The sequence below is a fragment of the Amphiprion ocellaris genome, chromosome 11 (assembly GCF_022539595.1).
Source record: "Amphiprion ocellaris isolate individual 3 ecotype Okinawa chromosome 11, ASM2253959v1, whole genome shotgun sequence".
NCBI classification, from domain to species: Eukaryota; Metazoa; Chordata; class Actinopteri; family Pomacentridae; genus Amphiprion; species Amphiprion ocellaris.
Genome location: NC_072776.1, coordinates 16,499,620 through 16,521,314, shown reverse-complemented (window position 1 = coordinate 16,521,314; position 21,695 = coordinate 16,499,620). Strand labels below are relative to the sequence as shown.

Below are 21,695 nucleotides of genomic sequence, written 5' to 3'. Positions count from 1 at the left end.
GCTTTGGAAAAGAATTTAGATATTTTCTCTTTTAGGAAGTATTAATGGATCCAGATTAGTCTTTGCTTCAGGCTGAGATGAGGAAAGCACTCTGTTCTCAGCTTTGTTTAACAAGTAATGTGTGTTTCTTGTCATTTCCTTATTCTCATTAGCTCTGGGACCTGCGGCAGACACTAAACACACAGTACACCCCCACATATATGCACACAGGCGTGTTAATACATATGTCCACAAAAACAGTGTAGGCAGCCCCCTTATTGCAATCTATATGAATAGTTAATACACAGTGGACACAGAGAACAATTACTGTTCTATAAGAGCAAGAAAAATGAGCAACAGTCACAGAAAAATAAACACAAACAAGGGAAGTGTCCTTATTTGAGTATATATGACACCAGTATTTGTTCTCCCATTTAGCAGCTGCTTAGTGATGTGGATCTCCAAGCGGTAATTTATTAAAACCTGGAAGGAGTTTATCTTGATGACAACATTTTATTCTTCACGGTTGCACAGATTTTTCGACAGAGTTACAGGAGAACTACAGTTAATGAAAACTTTGTGTGTGTTCCAGCCATCAGTTCTAATAAAGTGCATGTTTGTTAGAGGCCAACAGGGCAACAGAGATTGGGGTCAAACTATTATATAGTGTAGGTTGTAAACTATGATTAGCTACCATTCTGCACCCATAATGGTGCTAATAATTCCTCAAACTTTAAATTTGTGCAGGCAAGTATAGTAGGAGGTCAAAGTTGTTAAAGTTAAAATGGAGAGTTTTTCTGTTGTGATTTCATGCTCTAACTTCATTTTTTCTTTCAAGTAAATCTGATTAATATTTGTGTTTGTTACCATCTTGATTCTCTGAACACTTGCATCTAGAACCAGTCATTGCAGATGCTGAATGTATAGTTATTAAGACCAAGAGAACACAAATATCCAATATTCCAATTTGTATTAACCTCTACACTTTTAAGGAGTTCACTCAGTTTATTGTTTAAAAAAGGCTCATGGATAACTCATGGTTATAAATGGCACAAACTATGCATTTCAGTGCCTATATATATATATATATGTACAGTGTTTCAAATCACTGTCTCTGTTTTCTGTTTCGATACATTCTAAAAAAAGATGAGCAGCAAAGAGTTTACTAATTTAGATTGTCTAGTATGATTATTAGCCAGATTTTTGTGCTCTGATATTGATTCGGTTAATACTCGCAGACAATATAATGCAATGTATTTGTATGATTTTTATAAAGACCTGTCTTGAATAAACTGTCCTCCTGAAACTTGGTTTTCAAATCTGCATTAAGTGATTTTTTTGTGCCTTCAAATAATACTATGACTTACTCAGAGCTAATGCTATGGGTTCATCCGGCTAATGCAGAAACAGTCCATCAGAGAATCGGATCAAAATAACCACATACATTAGCAATTCATGCACAATGAAGGGGTTGATTGGTACCAGCGTAACCTCAGTCAGACTTGTGATCAGTCACTTCTGCATATAATCTCGACTGCATGAAGGGAATTATTCACACCCTCAAGCATTTTGGATATTTAATATGCCCTGGTGCATTCCGGCCTTCCTGCCATCTTTCTGCATGGAGTTTGCATGTTCTCTCTGTGCATGTATGGGTTTTCTCTGGGTACTCTGGCTTCCTCCCACAGTCCAAATACATGCTGAGGTTAATTGGTGATTCTAAATTGTCCATAGGTGTGAATGTGGGAGTGATTGCTTGTCTCTATATGTAGACCTGTGATAGACTGGTGACCTGTCCAGGGAGTCCCCTGCCTTCATCCTAAATCAGCTGGGATAGACTCCAACACCCCCATGACCCTAATGAGGATTAAGCGGTATATAGATGATGGATGGATGGAATATGCCCTGGTCTATGATTTTACTTTACTGTCACCATCACTACCTTAGAGGAATGTAAAATCAGCATATGCTATTATACTGAATGTATTAATGTTTACCAGTTACATGTCACTTGATTGTTCTCTATTTTCATTTTACACTAGTGGACAAAATACCTTCCTTTCAAGACAAAAGCAAACAACCATATAATGTTCATCTACTTAATGGAACTCTAAACTATACATAATATCTTCACTCACATAGAAACAACAATTTTATTGTAACACTCAGCAAATGCAATATAAAGCCATAAAACATTAGAGTACCTGTCAAGAAGAAGATGATGAAAAGATGGAGGGGCATGTAGGGGAAGCTTTTTACAACACTTTCTGAGAAAATCAGCAAGTGACTCAACATGTGCGATTTGTGCTAGATTTTAGTGGCAGCTACAGCATAGAGATGTATTGTCACCTTTCTGTATTTGCAAATGTCGTACAGCAGTTACATTAGCAGTATGGATTATTCATCAGTTAACTAGCCAGTCATTTAGTATAATTTTACAGTTAGTGGCAGAGTGTGAGGAGCTATACAGAACCAGTGCAGTTGCAATACATTCTTGGCGTCATAGTATGAGTATAGCAGCTACAAGAAAAAATGCTGTTATGTATGTTGTGAAATGTGATAATGCGCTGGTTTGTAGAGGAGAAGAATATTAAATTTTGAAGAGCAAATTGTACAGAATGGTAAAGACTGCACAAGATTAACATTCTAAAGTGTCATTGTCTGCAATTCTAAATAACCTATAATTACTCGTCTCTTGCTGCAAAAGTAGCATTCAGACACGTTACTTGGAAGTCCCTACCTCTCTCTCCAGCCAATCTTCCCCACTCTGTGCTGCTCGAGCACTCCGGCTCACCTATAACTCTGCTCAAACACTGTAAAACTACTCCATGTTACCCAATGACAAGTTGATGAGAGGAAATGATGAGATTTTTGAACTACAAAACAATTCTATGAAAAGTAATTTTAAAGCAAACTTCGTCCCGTGAAATGTGCAAGTTGGCACGAATGGTTCTTTTAGTTTGTAACATATCAAACCCTGGAAGTCTGAATAATTTTTTTAAAAATTGCCATTGGTGCTGCAGTGCTGTATTATTAGAGGTGTTCCGTTCAAGGTTTTGTTTTTGTTTTTTCTCTCATGATGTGATGAAAGTCATTTAGTATAAAGTATTTGTTTATTTTCCTGGATAATGCACAAGCCGAGTTTTGTAGATTAGCTTCCACCAGGTGGAGCCTCTTGCTATTTAATGCTGTAGCAGCCAGAGGAGCAGGCACTTCCGTGTTGGTACGTAGAGGGCCTTGTGGGAGTTTATCTAGTAAGGGAACACGAAATAATAACTTCTGCGAGGATCACCGGCCACAGGCCAGCGAACTGGTGTGAAGATTAGACATCTAGGGGATCTAATAACTAAGATGAAGGCTTTGCTCATATTTCCACATGAAAACAGATATAAACAAAGACTTGGCTCGGATATTTGTATTAAACAGATATATACATATATTTATAAATAAAGATGTGTTTATGTTGGCATATGGGTATAGATGAGTGGAGAGACCATTGCTCGTAACAACGCAATGATCCTGAGACGCATTTTTTAAAGTCTTTGGCTCATATCACAGTTTCAACACTGCTATCGTGGCTTTTAAGGGTGGTTTGTGTTGTGAGTAGCATTAGAAGAGACATGTTTCCCCATTTCTAATGAAACGAAGCTAATCAGATCTGTGTAAGCCGACTCCCAGCTGTGCAACTTTGCAGAATTCACTGAGGAGTAAAGTAGGAAACCTTAAATAAAGGGCAAGTCCATCTTAATCACATGCTTCTATGGTCCAGAGGCGAGCAATGAGACAGAAATGTCACATTAGCAATGCGAAGCAGTTTATTACACCATATAGACAGTTAAGTCGTTGCTGATTCTGGGCACATCGTTGAAAATTGCATTTTGGCTGATTTACAGCCTTTGACTACCTTTTCTTAAAGTGCACAGTTTACATTCATGGACAATTTAAACCTATTAAATATTATGCTCAAAGATAATATACATTGTTATCATATTATCGTTAAAATCATCTCTCCTGTGACCCATCGGTGAATCATATCTTTTAGATAAATAGACGAATTGTAGCAGATGACAAATCAAGCTTTAAGAAAACCCTTTTGTCAGTCTCATTCAGTCATTTATCTGTTATGTTTTAGTTCCTTGATTGCTTCTTCTGAAGAGTGTCATGAAGATGTAAACAAGTATGCCCGCAGCATGATGACTTCAATATTTATACTTGATTAAAATCAACTCCAGTGGGTGATTAGGGAAGAACAAAAATCGAAGCAAAATCTCTCTCATTTGCTGCTGTTATAATTAGTGTTTTGTAACAATAGCTGTTTGTGATGCCTCTCACTTCATGTACATCGCTTTATATCATTCTTCCTGTTAGACTGATGATATTACAGCTACCGTCCATCTTTGTGTCACAAATGGTTTTAATTATAAGCTTTCATATTTGAATGACTTTTGATCCAGTGTAATTTAATAAGGCACATGTTTATTTTGTTAGCTTTTGGAACATTGCAGTTGAACTACCAATGAGGAATGCTAACATACAGTTGCAACTTTCTGTCTTTACAGGAGATCTTTGATTTATTTTTTTTAATGAGGTAATTCATTTTGAGGTCTCAAGGTGGGTATGGCGTTGCTAGATAACAGATGGCTCACTTGGTGTCTCGGTGGGGGCCAGGGAGGATGTGATCCCTCACCATAACAGCTTTCACTCCGCTCCGATAATGCCGTTTAATCTGGAGGCTACACCCAAGGAACTGACATGCCTCACAGACACAGTGGAAACCTTGACTGGCACTTCAACCCTCAGTGATGACAAAAGCCCTGTCTGCTTAAGCAGCTATTACTCCACCTGATTTGTAATCATGACATGGAGTGGGGCATAAATCCCTCCGACTGCAGCTGGTTAAGATAGAGGTCTTTGAAAGGAACGCAGTGATTAGGTGACCTTGGATGGAGCATAGAAAAGGGGCCAGGCGAGAGGAGGCTCGAGGGGTGGTGGTGGTGCTGTACTTTTCTATTATTGGCAGTATAATGACACATTCTCATGCAAATGAAATTCGCATAGGGTACAGTCAGACCAGTGAAGAGTTCAGAGCCCTTAAACGCAATGAACGATTTCTTGGAGGAGTATTCATTACTGCTGTCCTCAATGGTGTTATCAGCCTCAGACATGATGTATTTTATTTGTACAAACTGAGAAGCCATACATTCATCCTGTTTGTCCAATTCATTCATCACTGTAGCCCTAATAAGCAGGTTTACTGCTTCATTTTCTCAGTCAAATACAATTTAAAGAAAGACTGGAGAGTAAAAACTCCAAAAATCTTAAATGAGCACACTTTAAGGCTTTTAAATAAAATCTGCTCCACTAGGACTTAAGGACATATAATATACTGTATATTCAAGTATAGTTTTGGAATTGTACATATTTTTACTCTTTAAAAAAAAATACTTAATTCTGTAGGATTGCAAACCTATTATCTTGCATAGATTTATACATTTGAAGTAAAATAGATCAATCTGGGGACTTACTCATGCTTGGTGTATATGCAATTTCTCTATATCTGTGAATGAAATGTGATGGCAAAGAGGGTAACTGTGGTTAAAAATAAGATTCTCTTTACATTATTTTCCCTCTTTGCTGAGTAAAACCTGGAACACGATTTTTCAAACTTTAAGCTAGATGTGAAGTTGCAAGTTTCAGTAATTTATAATGAGAACTTTGCTGATTGTGGCTCTTTAAACAGTTCCTGGCTGGGAACTTGGAGCAGGAAATGCGGCAACATATTATATATTTTTTTTTTTTTCATTTCAAAAATGTTTCTTGTGGTGGGAGATATGTGAAATGCCAAGCTGACTATTCAAGAGGTCTGATCTGTTACCGAATTATTGTCAATGTCAGTCAAGTACTTGCAGTTACAGACAGGCATGGATTCCTCGAGTGGAATCAGAAATAGCAGTCTCAACACTAGTAAGAAACACAAAATCTTCTGATATTAGAAGTCAGCAATAGTAAAAATCCATCCTATTTATAGTGTCCTACTAGTACAGCACTCAAAACAGTGATAAACATCTTCCATGACTGCTTTTAAATGTATAGATGCATATTAGTTTTGATGCATGCATACTGTACCAACAAGCAAAGCAAGTAAACCCCTGTCAATCATAAGGACTTGCATGCTGCTCTTCAGAACAAGGTGAATAGCAGCCAGCAGGGTAAACAAAGTGATTGTGAGCTGCGTGAAAGAAGAATCAAAACGACAGTCGTAAATATGAACATGTGTAACCGCGGTGTGCCGTACACATCTTGAAACATTGAGTGTCTCCTTGTTGTCAGAAGTGCTTTGATCAATCCTTGTAATTGCCTATGTGTGTATTATCGAGCATCTGCATTTTGAGTTGGACCTGTGCAAGAAAAAATACATTATCATTCCCAAACTCTGTAATGGAACATGCAAATAAAATAAGAACCAGGATGAAAACAACAGCTGACATAATATTTCTGTAAGCCCTTAAAATTTGGAACATTATTTCTTACTGTCACTTGGATCTACTGACATATTAATCCAACTTGTAATTATTTCTTAAATATGCTTCACACTACTGTTAATTAGCCCATTTTTAACGACACATTTATCTTACAGTTTTTGAGCTACACATTTACCGGACTCCTCAATCAGATCACGAGTGAATTAACTTAGTTTATGAACAGCATTAAATGTCCTTAAATCTCCATATACGATAATATAGGGCACCCATCCATCCATTATCTATACACTGCTTAATCCTCATTAGGGTCGCAGGGGGCTGGAGTCTATCCCAGCTGACTTAGAGTGAAGGCAGGGGACACCCTGGACAGGTCACCAGTCTATCACAGGGCTACATATACAGACAAACAATCATAATCACATTCACATCTCTATCTACCTCATGGCCATATTGCACCTACTTTTCATTCGTATTTGCACTAGTATGTTACCAAGTTGTGCTTTTTGTCTTTTTTCTTTTCTTTTTTTTCTCTTTATTCTTATATTACCTGCTCTAGATTTATGTATATATTTATCCCTATTTCTTTATTACGTCATTGTTGCGCTGCCTGCTCTACATGCCTTTTTTAATTGCCCCCCTGGGGACAAAAAACATTTTCTGAATCTGAATTTGGATCTAGAGGCAATTTAAAATCACCAATTAACCTCAGCATGTTTTTGGACTGTGGGAGGAAGCCAAAGTACCTGGAGAAAACCCACGCATGCACAGGGAGAACATGCAAACTCCATGCAGAAAGATCCCAGGCCCAAGCCGGGACGCAAACCGGGGAGCTTCTAGATGCAAGGCGACAGTGCTAACCACCAAGTCACTGTGCAGCCCCTATTATACGACATCATTCTCATGTTTGGTAGGCTTAGCCACACTACAATTGAACTTTATTTGGTGAATTCCAAAAAAAAAGACATTGTGCTGAAACTGGGATTCTTCCCATTGGCCAACATGTTTGAGGCTTAATGTGGAGACAGTGGATGAAAATTGTGGAAAAATGTACTCGCTTAACCCTCACATCGCATAGACCAGCTGTCCATGTTGACCTCTATTTTTTGCTAGGAAAGCTCAGATCCTCCACAGTCTTGACAATTATTTCCTATGGCTGAATTAGAGACTGTAATCCGGCTTTAGATTATGTGGTTTGTCGCAGTTTTCACAATATCGACAAATGGTTTTAGCAAAAAGGTCGTAGGGGCCATAGAATTTCCAGTACATCCCACCTAATGTCCCCCACCCTGCAGTTACTGTATGATCACCTTATTACAAGAATAGGCTTTCATCCAGGAGCAAATATTTGTGTCACAGACAATAAACGAATTGGAATCACAAGTCCAAAACACCAGATTGTTCCAGTTAGTTCACCTGGTAAAACAGAAAACCAGCTGGCCCAGGATTAAACAGGAAAATAGCTTTTATTTATAGCTGTTGTCATTTGTGAGTTTAAGGTGTTCAGTCCCAGCTTAGACACTCAGCCATAATGAGACTGGGACTCAACAGAAAAGAGGAAAACAATCACAGATTTAATAAGAATGATTGACGTGAAAATGAAAAATCTTCTATACTTTTATTAAAGTGGACAAGATGAAAAGTAAAGATGCTTTTAAGGATCCATTTGACTTGCAAAGTCTTAATGCTGTTCAAGCGATAACTTAATTGTCACAACTTGGTAAACAAAAATCTCTCATATAATGTTGGCATAATTCTTGTAATATAGTTGTTTCCTTGTGAATGCTGTGTGCAGTAATGTATTCCCCTGCATGTGGAATAAAAGGGTAGTAAAGAGCACACAGCTTAAGATCAGTCTCATGAATCATTCATTGTTTACTGGTGCAGGGATTTATGCCAAGAAGCAGGAGGCCATTCTACGATTGTCTTCTGAAACTTTTCATAGGGTGCTCCCTTTTAATAATTTGTTGACATGCCCCTGCAGTTGTTGAGAAAATAAAAGTGACCTCGCTTTATGGTGAAGGTCAGGCAGTATCTAATGAAGGCCCCAAAGCCTTACAGCATTGATTTCTCACTCCTTCCATGGCTAGAATGCAGAGTTGCTCAGCATTGCCATGGGGGATGGCCGCGGGTACAAGCTGGTGTTTCCTGGAGCCAGTTATGTTAGACCTCAGATTCTGTAACACAATTACTCCACTCTCTTAGTACATTGTTATTTTCTTTCTCTCCTTTTTTTTTCTTGCACAGCTCTGTATCTTGAATTGGCTCACTGATTTCTAGTAAATCTTTTTTTCCCACCCTAAAACACACCCCCAAAACTTCTAGGATTTAGGAGGAAAAGACAGACTGCTGCAGAACTGATGCACAAGTATAACCATGGGCGAATGTCCGCAAGTGTTGTGACATTCTGCATTCGCTCATCTGCGAGCAGAGTCACGGTACACTGTAGTCTTCATATGCTGATCAGACTTGACGTGGATGGCATTTAAGTCTAAATAGCACATGGCGTATGTCACTTCTAGAGAAATGCTTGTAATAAAGATTCATTATGCAGGTGTGGGGCATCATTGAGATGCATCACACTACAGTGCATCTTTTGGCAGATTAAAGATATGAAGATTAAGGGAGAGACTGCATTATACTGTTGTTATACTTAATAACCTGCTTAGTTTGGCTCATAGCCCTCTGCTCATCCATAATGCATACGACCTGCAGCTGGCCAGGACACCAAGTCTGCTCTAATAGTGAGAGGGTTTAAACATCAGTAATCTATGTACATGTGTGTGGATGGAGATGAGTTTTTGGTGTGTGCATTTACATAGTGATGTACACTAATGAGCCAAAACATTAGAAGCATCTGGCTTAATATACCCCACCCCACCAGCCTCAACCAGTTCAGGCTTGGACTCGGCAAGATCTTTGTCCTCTGGTATTTGGTGCTAAGACATTAGCAGCAGATCCTTTCAGTCCTCTAAGTTGTAAGTTTGAGCCGCCTCAGATCAGAATTGTTCCAGTGCAGCACCTTGAACTTGCATCCAGCTCATGGTTTCTCATTTCTACAAGCAGGTAATCACGACTGCTGACTGGGAGCACCTGACAAAGCCTGCTGCTTTGGAGATACTCTAGCACAGTCGTCTGGTCATTATGATCTGGCCTCGGTCAAAGTCACTCAGGTCTCTACACCTGCCGTTTCCTGCCTCATCCAACACTTCAAATGGAACAGACTGTTCACTTAAGATCTAGTGTATTTCAGATAATGACGTGTGCTGCTGTTACGAGGTAATCGGTGGTATTCACTGCATTCGTGACTGGCCATATTGTTTTGGCTTATGAAAGTATTTTAACCTTTTGCTTAACTGGATGTTGCACAGTTATATCTTTACGTGGAATATTCCATCAGATCATGTTTTTTTTTCTTAAACATTTCCATGTGGTTTTCAGACCTAGTCGAGCCCTGTTTTTGCTTTTCTCCCACACTGGCTGCTGGGTGACCTTGAGCTTCCTGAATGCAACGCAGGTCTAATGGACTATCACGGCCCTGTCAAGTTCATACACTGCTTCTACTGTAGTGCAGGGAAAGTTGGATAAGTTGCAAATAGCTTCTATAAGAAGCAGTGTCTTTGCTAAGGAATATTCTCAGATCTGCTTTTTTTAGCTGTGCAACAAAGCTGATGTTTAATGCATCTCTTTCAGCTGCACTGCTGCTTTTATAACGCAGGTTTTGTTTGAATAGGCCTGTGGCTTAGGACTTATCCAATGTACCATATTGTGAACTGTGTGTCTGATGCAATTCAAGGGATTGCAAGGTCTTAGTGGTTTGTAGCTTAGCTCATTGGAGTATAATATTGTTTAGAAAGATAAATGAAGACCTAAAGTCTCATGTAATTCAGATGTTAAACACGACTGAGCAAACAGACTGTGGATGACTTGCTGCAAAATTCAAGATGGAGAGATTTGACGTGGTGTCTGAGAGTTTGTATTACAGCACATCGGACATGCTTAGTAAGTGGCTCAACACTTTAGAATTCATACTTCGTCTCAGCAAAAACTTGATGAAAATATATGCTGCGAAGAATGCTGGCGGGTCTTGCTTTTGCAGATTTGCAAACCGTCTTCCCTGTCTGCCTGCCTCCAAATAACTCTTTGTTCTTCTGAAAATCTGGCACATTTCAAAGGCTCGATGGCTTTAATGAGCCACAATGTTGTGCCAGCGGTGGCTGTTGGGTGTCAGAAATGAAGCTCATGATAATGTGCCCGGCTGAGTGCCACTGTGTGTTTCCCACTGTTATGGTAATGGGACCAGTTTGGGTGTTTTTCCACTTATAGAAGGCGTCTGCTGCTTTTTTTTTTATGTTCTATTCCTGCCCTCACCACTGCTTTGATGTTTGTATGGACTTATCTGTAAAACATATAGTGCTGTGTAATGCTACACCTTTATGTAGCTTTCTGATGCAAATTCAGCTGTATATGGAAGCGGAACAAAAGAACAACTGACTGGTTACTTTCTTTCAGTTGCATGTTTGTCCCACTATTGTCCCCCCAACAGCTGCAGGGCCGGAGCAGCCTGTCAAGGAGAGGCTGTTTGGTAAAGAAGAAGGGAGAGATGAATTGACATAAGAGGTCATTTGCTTTGCTCATATTTAGCTTTGAAGATGAAGTGGCATGAAAGGAGGTGGAATATCAGTAGGTAACTGGACTGCTCTGAGGGGCCAGGAACAGTTTCTTTCATGGCTTCCCTCACTCACTGAGGAAATGGCCCCTTCTGTCACCAGTCCTCTACTTTTCAATGGTAATCAATTCAGCTTTAAAGGTGTAGGAGACTTTCCTTTCGAGACTTCAGCAAACTGAGCATGTCTTGGTCAACCTCGAGCTTAACAAGGGCTTACTGATGTCTTTCTATTTTGTGTAAATAGCTGTAGCTGGCACACTTAGCTCTTGCATAGTTCAATTGTTCTGTGTATACATTAGTTATGTGTTTAAAAGATGCAGTGTTTTTCTAAATAACTTGATCTTGACGTAAAATGAAATGTAAAATAATTGTTTTAGGTATTCATGTCACAGTATTTTACCACCAAACAGTCAAATTATTTGCAGTCCATCATGTCCTGTGTAGTGCTGTATTAATATTTAATGCATGTGATATTCTCTGTATAGATGACATCATGTTTTGCCCAAGATCACAATGTTGTTTCGCTTGATAATGGTTGAAAGAAGCTTATATGACTGCAGCCAGGAGTCTTGTTTTAACAAAAAATAGTGTGTGCGGTCATCATGAAGTTAACGGTGTGTTGAGAAATATTCGGTAAGACTTTTTTTTTTTTTTTTTAATTTCATATTGGAACTGTTCCACTGTTTAAAAGCAAATGAATGCTGATGGGGCAAATCCTCATGCAGAAGTTTACCTTGAGAGACCTTATTTATCCTGCTCAACATGCTTATTTATTTATTTATATATTTTTTAAGTGTGAAGGCTTTTGTGTGCAATTTTAAGAATGTTCCTCCTTAAAACCTGAAAAAAAAGTCTATGAATATTTCAAAGGGACCTTGATTTAAACTGCAAGATTTCAGATATATTGCATCAGTGGGAATAGAAGAGGCAGAATGGATGAGATGTTTGACCTTTTCAGATTTGTCCCTGGGTAGTGAATTTGCTGGAGGGTGCCAGGGCAGGGAGCAGTGGTGCGTTGAATTATCACTCCCACTGTTGAAACGCGACAGACCCGATCTCCCACTTGCTCCACTCCCACCACTAATGGGTTAGGAACACACTGGGAAAAAGATGGAGATACAGAGAGTGAGTGGGTGGGGGACTTAGAGCCTGTCTGATTGTCCGTGGGTTAAGCTTAGAAGCAAATTACCATTTTCGCCCAATGCTGAGGAGAAGTAGCGGCAGGTCACATTGTGGTGTCAGATCTTGAGCAAAAGCTTGTGTCATTCCATAGTGTGATCGAGCTGAGTATGTGACAGCTACCGGCAGGAAGCATGTCAACACTTTGATGGATGCTTGCTATGTTGAAAGGCTATGATGACTTTTTAGTTGACTGGGCTTTCACCGAAGTCCCTCTGTTCCACCATGAAATGAAAGCACAACACCAAGGAGGCAAAAAGATAAGAATGAACTTGCCAAACTGCTTTGTAATAGTTTGCCATGCGAAGGACATCATGTCTTCGTTAGAGGAGAGTAGCTGTCAGAACCACAATGCCTGGGCAGCACTTTTTTTTAATCTGGAGAAAATGTGTGGCCACTTCTGATAAAGAAACGTGGGTGTCAAAAGACATGCCACTGACTAAAGGACGGCATTGTACTGATTGTCAACCTGTAAAAAAATGCACATACAGTATGAAGCTGTGGCTGCTTGAAAAATCAATTTTATATATTGATGATTATTATGCTTAGAACAGTGCCTTTTCGCCATACTGCATGTGATTTTAAAGAAAGTCCATTCAAAGTCATCTCCTTTCCACTCCACGCTACAGTTCAGGTGTACATCCAGAACATGTTTTTCTGGTCAAACATGCAATGTGTCTGCACAGTTCCATCACCTCATGCCACATCTTTTCTGTCTCCTTCTCCACTCCTCTCCTCATGCCATCCAGAAGCCATCTTGTGTGACGTAGGGGAGTTTCACTGTCACAGCCATGAAACCTGCATCCCTGAGGCCTGGCTCTGTGACGGTGAGCCCGACTGCCCCGACGACTCAGATGAAGCCGGTCACATTTGTAAGTCACCCATTCCATCCATTTCTCACTAATGCAAACTGTCATATGGAATTCCACCATGACAGCGATTCTCACCTTTACAGTGTACAGACTCGCACTAACATGAGCTAAGTGATATTCCACCAGAAAGGTAACCTTTTAATATCAAACACCCCCCCACCTTCTAGGCTTAAACACTCTTAGAAGTCTGTGGTTTTCCCTGTCACGGAAAACAGCTGCTGTGGTCATTTTGAAAACATGAAACTCTCAGCTTCTTTGTAGCTGCCTTCAAAGAACACTAGAAACAAAGCAATACTTTGGTTAAACTAAGAATATACTTGGCATCCCTGCTAAACGTTATGGACATTTTCTTAGTTGCATATCCTATCTGGAAAAAGTCAGAATGGTAGTGTTTTGTATCCGACGTAAATTTAGGCTGCCAACTGCTGTTCTTTGTGCTGACAGAAGCTACATAATACCATCTTTAAATCCTGCAGCGAATAACTGTTTAATATTCAGATTTTACACAAAATATCACTTGGCAATGTCAGGACTTCAGTGCCTTCGAGGGTTTTCTCTGGCAGCTAAGATTTCCTACCCCAGCCTTGCAAGCTGGGTGATGTGCCAATACTAAATATGAATGTGTAAACGTCTGTTGCCGTATATGTGATACGTCTGTGATAAAGCGGTCACACATACGAGGCCTGCTCTCTCAGTGCGCATTGGTATAGGTATCGTCCTTTCTTGGGGCAACACATTTTAAGTGTCTAGTGATAACTTCTGTGGGAACAATACAGTTTCAAATTAATATGACACTATCACCTGGAATGGCCCCTCTGCTGTCCTTTAAATGGAATTAAATTATAGAGCCTATAGATTCTTATAGAAAACCATTTAACACACAGACTAAGTGACCAGACCCCCTTAGTTTATGCAGTGAATAATCTAAAAAAACAACCTTATACTGCAATTTAGCAAATAAATATTCCTCTGTGCATTACTGGGGGCGCTTTGTTACTTTGTGAATAAGTGAAAATATTATATTATTCTGCTGTCTTCATGTAAACCTTTATTTGACCTCCACATCAGAACCTGTTGCTACAGGTACACAAAATAGATTTCCTTTGAAACAGAGCAGCAATTTCGGATTATCCTGAGCTGAGTGAGCCTTTATAAATCATGACACGATTGTCACTGTCACACAATCACAAAGCCCCCCCAAAAAGGCAACAAAATCGAGTTATTAACATTCAGCACAGGTTCCTCATTAGTGTCAGTCAGTGACTGGGGATAGGTTTTTTTTGGCAATGGCATCTGTGCATAAATTGTCCACAGTGCATGATAATTAATAATGTCCTAATGTGCAAGAGGTCATGTATCAAGTAGACTAGTTGTGCTTGGCTGGGTTTGTTGCAGAAAAAGACAGGACTCGCTGCTTATGTCAAAATTATATAATTGCACTCACTAGCTGTTAGCATGTTCACAGCAGCCTGCATGCTCTCTAATGTATGAATGTAATAACATGGCGGTCTGTGCAGTGCGTTTCCCAGCCTCTGTGCCGGCTGAGATTAAAGAACACAACACTGTGACCCAAGACAGAAGTCAGGACATATAGAGAGGTGATGGGGAGATGGAGAGAAGGAGAGATGGATAGTGTGTCCTCAAGACTACAAAAACAAAAGTATGTTGTGCCAAGTCTTGCTGCTCCATTTCCCTCAGGTTGTTTATTGATAAAGTGCAAGTTTTGCTCAATGCTACATATATCAGTCTGCCTTTCATATTTTGCACTTGGCTTATTGCCTCTATTTCTCTTGTTACTCCACATGCATCATATCTCGTGCGCCAAAATAATTCCCATGGAAGATTGTGTAGGAGTGTTTAGAGTGAGGTCTCTTTTCAAAGAGGCAACTATTTCACACATGGGCTTTTTTTTGTTTGTTTCCAGTTTTATTCTGCTCAACCTGTGAAAACTGTTGCAAAGTGCCTCGTGGGGAGAGCACATTCTAACTTTTACTCTGAAAAATAGCTTCAGTTAATTTGTTGTTAACCAGAAAGCCTGTTACAAGTGGGCGATAAGGGATTTTAGGTGCAGGGAAGTTCTAATGAAATGCACTATCCAGTTGCATTATGGGATAGGTAGGTTCAAGTGTGTTTGGCATTTGACCTACACTAGGGACTTGGAAGTTAGAATATCTCAACCTTTCCTGCTCGTGAGTCTCACGAGTCTGTAATGTGAAAACATTAGAAAATGTTACAAATGTTACAAATGCTGTAGATCACTACAGATTCCCACCTGAAAAACAAGTAATAGTGTGTCCAGTTTCACATAAAGTAAAACTGGACACACTGAGGCCCGTTGGCTGATCCCAGAAGACTCCCGATATCCTTCTTGATTGCGTTCTCCGTCACCTATGATCTTTCACTCTCCCTGTGTGAAGACTATTTTAAATCCAATAGATATAACATAGCCTCCACGCAGTTGCTCTGGGCCAAGTCGTGTAATCTCCAAAAGGCAATTAATTATCACTTCGATTAATGTTGGCACCATTTTATTTACAATGCCTGCAGAAAGAAGACCTTGCATATTCATCCAAGGAAATTGGCACAGCTCATTATCATGGATTATGTTTTGATAGAAAGGGGAATTAGATCAGCTTTGCCCTACAAACAGAAGAATGGATCAGGATGTACTCTGCCTCCTTAAATGATAGCAGAGACTGCAATAACCTGTGGAAAAAAATGATCTTTCATAAAGGATGATGTTCACTGAACTGAAATAAAAGCACAGGAAATTCAGCATTGTGTGCAGCCATCAGTCCTTTGATTTGACTGGGGTTATTTTGGGCACCATACAGAGGAGTTTATTATTTTAAGAAAAAAGGGAAGATAATGTATTAGCCCCCGTCATCTGGATTTATAAAAATACTAGTGCCACTGATGGCCTCTCTCCTCCCTGCTCTGGCTCAGTCAGGGAAATGTAATCACTGCATCTTCAGGGCTTGTGAGGTGGAGGAAAGGGAAGGTGGCCTTGGATTGCAATACCTAGAGACTAAAAAGGATGCACCAGCTTATCCGCACAGCCACAGGTCTCACGGGACTGGACCGGCTAAAGACAGTTATTGAGGGAGCCAAGGAAAAAATCTGCCTTCAGGAATGGTCTAAGAAAACCTAGCAAAATGGCAATTCTCCACTTGTGTAGCAGTTCAAGCATTATGCGTCATAAAGGGTCAAACCTTTGCTTTCACATAGCTTCTTGAGTGGTGATTAACGCTGACAATCTAACAATTTGTGAATCATATTTAGAAGGAATAATAAATGTCAAGATTTGCTGTTAGTTGTGCATTTGTGACAAAGTGTTACAATCATTCCTTTTTCTGTAAATGTATTTTCTTGCGTCATTCTATAAAAACGTTCAGCTCTCTCCCTGTTTTGATGCTACATGCTTGCAAACAGTGTCTTAGAACATAAATCCTTCATGAATCCTTCAGGAAAGGATTTCATGGGCTTTGGCCCGTCTTAGTAGTGCTGCCACGAGGAGCTTTGTGAATGTGGTGGACATGGAGACCAGTGAATCCTCTGATTGAATTGTCACTCCCGGAGGAAAAGACAATGAAAGGGGTCAGTGGCTGACTTCAAAAACGTGGTCACAGAAGCTGTGTTTCATGGCTATAGCTTGGCTCGACCCAATCAACACTGATGTTGATCTCAGTGTCCTCGAGGCACATGGGAGGGGAGCTGTTCAAAGCCAGCTCTCTCAGGGGTTCCTCCACTTATTCCCCTTTGACGACAGGGGGAGGGCATGTCTCCCGATGCCTTCCTCTAAAGTCCTCCCGCTCTGTGTACCGAGTTCATCAGTATCCTACAGAGAGCTTGGGAAAAAAAGCTGTGAAAAAAAGTAATAAGGGATAAAGAAAATGTCTTCCGTGATCCAACACAGTGTGCATCATGTTTATCTCATTGTTACACTGCCAAGTACCATTTATGTAAGTCTTGTATGGCTTCGACCACGTAATACATCTTGTCATCTTTATGGCATCTTTATTCTACATTTGAGAGGTGTGTCATATTATAGTTGCAAATATGGTGAGTAACTTACCTCCATGTTGTCTGTATATATTCAGCTCCTTTTTTTGTCCTGTTCAAACACATACGAATACTCCTGCATTCAATGATTAGCCTTGACACATGGCAGCTTGTGTATTGATGGAAAAGGAGGCAGAAATCCTTCCATTACAACATATCTTTATTTCCACTCTCGTCTACAAGCTATTGACAAAGTAAAGCATTCAACAAGGTAAATAGCTAGACATTTTTTATGAGGCATTAGTGCAGCCCAAAGCAAAGCTAAGGAGTGATTATTTTCCATAAATCTATCAGATGGTCAGCAATAAGAGGCCCGATTACAAATGATATTTCTACAAAAATATGGTGACAGTATTTCAGAGTTGGAGCTTGTTTTGTTGTCTCAGAATGTCCATAACAATGGTAACAAAAATAATGCTCTAAAAGTTTATATGTAAGGGATAATAGTCTTTTGTTAGTGTATTGTATTGCTTGGGGTGTTGTATGTTTAGGGCAGTGGTGGATCAGTGTTTGAGGCTCTGGGTTACTGATCAGAACGTTGGGACCTTAACCATATCGGCTCTTTGGGCACCTTATCAGGGCTGACTCTGCGCTCTGACCCCAACTGGGACATGTGGAAGGAGAATTTCATAGTGCTATAGTACATTTGTGACAAATAAAGCCTTCTTCCTTTTTCTTCCTTTTTTTGTAGCCAATACAGCAAAGATATTATCATGAAATAGTTGTGACAGTCTACTTTAAACATTCAAGATCATATTGTCCGGCATCATTGTTTTGAGTGTGTATATTGTATATGCATTCACTGTCAAAGCAGGAAGCAGGATACCCTATATATAGTGAGGCACACTATACATGTGTGGAGGTTATATTCATACATTTTATATCAGGTTTCTGCAAAACTGTCAATATTGAATCAGTGTTTCTGCCTAGCTTGGCTCATATGTCTGTATGTTCCTTTGGTTCTGCATGTAGATACTGTGAAATCCTTTGAAAATCATAAGCTAGATTCACCTAATCTGACCCATAAACTTGAAAGTGTATGCGACGTGAATCGCATTTCTTAAATACTAAACTCGTGTTACCATTTGGAAATTTGTGAGTATAGCTGCTGAGGTCCCTGTGGAAACACTGCTTAGAAAGGCAGAGTATATTAAGTCTGTCTGTCTGTGATGAAGCTGCAGTAACTATAGTCATGCATTCCAGGCTGCCTATCAACATCCTGCAGGGTATTTTATCTGGCAAGTCCCATATTGAAATAAATGTATCACAAATGTGTCTGGTTCCTGTGAGAATTGGCGGCAGTAGGATGGAGGTTTAGGGGGTAATGTAGCGTAGCGCCTTGTTATTGAGCTGAAAGACTGGGCCTTTTACATTATGTAACATTTATTTTCCTTCCTCTCAATCTCTACCTCCCTACTGAGACGTAACCCTTCTGTTGACTCATCAAAAAAATAAATAAATCTCTTAGCATGCCTTTATTTCAGACGCAGCATGTTTACGTTTAAGCACCATTTCTGCATATTGTGAGAATTATTCAGTGACAGTGCTAGATTCTTTGAATGTCTATGTGAATATCTGAATTAAATCTGCATGATTCTGCTGTCACATGTCACCTGCTGAGATGATTTGCACAAATTACTGGAAACCTTCCTAGTTACAATATGTTGTCAACACACTGTAGTGTGACTGTGGGTTGTAGTGCATCGGAAGTTAATTGGATATCATGTATGATCCTTTAGCTCCGCCAGTTGGATTTCATTTTGAGATGCCTTTTTCTGTTCTTGGATATCAGCGCATTAAACCTGCCACCAGCTTGTTTGCAAGCGTGATTTCATGTATCGAAAGGCGGCCAGCTTCAAAAAAAGACTTTTAATTTACTATTTCTCTCATTCTCCGTCTCTACATTATGAACAGAACTAATGTACACTTCATTGGGCTTCTGCCATCTGTTTTACCAGCAGCATTTCAGATAGGCAGATAACAGACACTACACATAGAGTGTGTATGTCTGTACTCTTGGAAGCAACCATGAACGCACAAATTGATTTTGAAAATCTGTGATTGCGACAGTGTCTTCTTTCAGGATGTTATCGTTGTACAAACGAAAAGCCATTCTCTTTGCCATTAATACATCATTTGCTTGTATTCAGTCACTGCATTGCTCCTCCTCTGCAGTTCAACACATTTCCATATGTGTGAGTATTTGTATAGGCAAAACTATTAGTGTGAGAATTTTGTTGCCTGGTGACAATCTTGTACCCACATTGTGCCTCAGTGATGCACTGGGAGGAGCACATTGCTGCTTTGTCTTTGCTCTCACAGCCCCCATCTTGACAGTTAAGCTGCTCTGACACATTTTCCTTTTTGTTTTACCTTCTAGTATGAGTGTCATAAAGGACAGCGTCCCAGCTTGTCACCTAAAGAACCAAAGAAGAGAGCATATTTTATGAAGTTGACATGCCTGCTGTCATGGAACCAGTGTGACATTTAAGTACTAAAATCTACATTATCTCCCCCGCTGCTGCAGCAGAGAACAAAGCATCTGTGAGTCTATGAGGTTTAACTCAGGATAAACACAGTGGCACATACTGTACTTACCATGACATCCAGTGAGAATAATATCATTTAATCAGTATGGATCAGTGCCAGTAGCCTTTATTTATTTATTAATCATGAATAGCAGGTAGTCTGATAGTCAAATGAAAGAGCTAAAGCATTCTCCTGTAGCTAGCTGTAAATATAGTCAAAGTTCAATGATTATTTCAAGGGAGCTCTGTTAGTGCCAGAGGATATTTAGAGAAAAATACATGTCCTCCCATAGCTGTGTGTATTATGCTTTAACCATGGTCCTCATTAAAGATGCCTCGGAGCTACAGAAAAAAAAATTACTTATTTACTGGCTTATGATCAATTGATTTAGCCTGTGGGGCCAACACAGCAATTTGGCCCTTGCAACTCAATACATTGTGTGAAAAAAAAAAAAAAAAAAGTTTTTTTTTATATATATATATATATACACACACACACACACACACACACACACACACACACACACACACACACGTATGTATATAAAGGCAACAGTCGAGGCTTTTCACTGTAACTTTTGTAATTTAATGGAGAGTTCAGAGTCACTCAATGTGCCACCTACTTAATTTTATCTTAAAGACATGGTTTGCAGTGTCATCGACATCCACAGTATTCCTTCAGTGACTGTAAAGCAACAAAACAGTCAAAAGACAGATCGATTCATTTGAAAATATCTAACAAAGATACTCTGAAAAATAGAAAGATACTTTATGTCATTTTAATGCAAGTCTTTCAAACTAACTGTTGTTTCCTGTCACTGCTGGTACATAAAGTTGCTCATACTGTTGACCTGAACAGAGAATAATTACCAGTTACTTTATGCTGGACCCCAGCAGATAGACAAAGTTAGCAACTGGCTTGGGAACATTAAACAGCTAAAGAGCCAGATATTTCCCTCTGGAGATTGTGTGGAGCAATTTGTAAGGCCTTGTTATTGAATAACACTATATAAACTGACATATGTGCAAGCATGTTTGCCATAATAACTTCATAAGTTTTCAAGATTTGTTCTTCAGTCAGAGTCAGTCAAAGGTGAGCGAAGACTGAATGCTGAGAGCAGCCTCTCGTGTTATTGGACAATCTCTTTAAAGGTTTGCTTCACTTTTCCCCCTTAAAACAATGCTGACATATCCATCTGTACACAAAGTTTTTTTGGATGCTGTAATTTGTCCTCCTGTCCACAAAGAGATCCCTTCCTTAAGCAATTTCAGTACAGGTGAATTCCACACTGCTCATTTTGTGCAATAAATCAATAAATAAATCAATAAATTTAGCAGAAGCAATAGCATTATACTAATCAAACCTCTATCTCTCCTCGTCATTTTTAAAAATATTTTTAATATAAAAGCAACATCAAAGGAGTGGTACCACAAAAAAGGAAATCTTTAAAATTGCATTGCAAGTCAGCGTCTGTACACCACGTGCCCAGACATTTGTTAAAGATGCCTTCTATTATTTGTCAGTTAAGCTTTATTTATTCAGAGAATCTCATTGAGCTCAAGATGACTTTTGCGAGAGAGACAGAAAAAATCAATAACATACAGTATGCACCAGATCACAGCAATGAAATTCACTCAAAGCAGGTGGTTATTATGTTGTGGCTGAATAGTGTGTGTTGCAGTTCATTCCATGGTACCAGAAACCAGTCTCCTCCAGTTCAGATGAATTTTGTCAGTCACCTCGTGATCTGGTGTCATGGATATTAGGTCCAGGATGCTAAATATGATATATATGGCATCTTAGAAAGCAAAGCTTTATAAATGAAGACACAGGTATGCTTATGTTTGAGATGCCAGTGATCGCCATCCAACCTTTTCTTATAACTCACAGTGTGGAGTGTGACAATGTTCTTGTGAAATGAATCAA

General features: G+C 39.4%; 1 protein-coding gene across 9 annotated transcripts in view; it reads left to right on the top strand.

Moving 5' to 3' along the window:
• Positions 1–21,695, top strand: part of lrp1bb (low density lipoprotein receptor-related protein 1Bb) — a 279,672-nt gene that overhangs the window by 59,117 nt on the left and 198,860 nt on the right. For 8 of the 9 annotated variants that reach the window (XM_035952736.2, XM_055015178.1, XM_035952733.2 and 5 more), the window contains exon 2: positions 13,056–13,178. The exons of the other annotated variant lie outside the window; for it this stretch is intronic. In XM_035952736.2, coding sequence (XP_035808629.2) covers positions 13,056–13,178 — 123 coding nt within the window. The remainder of the gene's footprint in view (positions 1–13,055; positions 13,179–21,695) is intronic. 9 annotated transcript variants of the gene reach the window in all.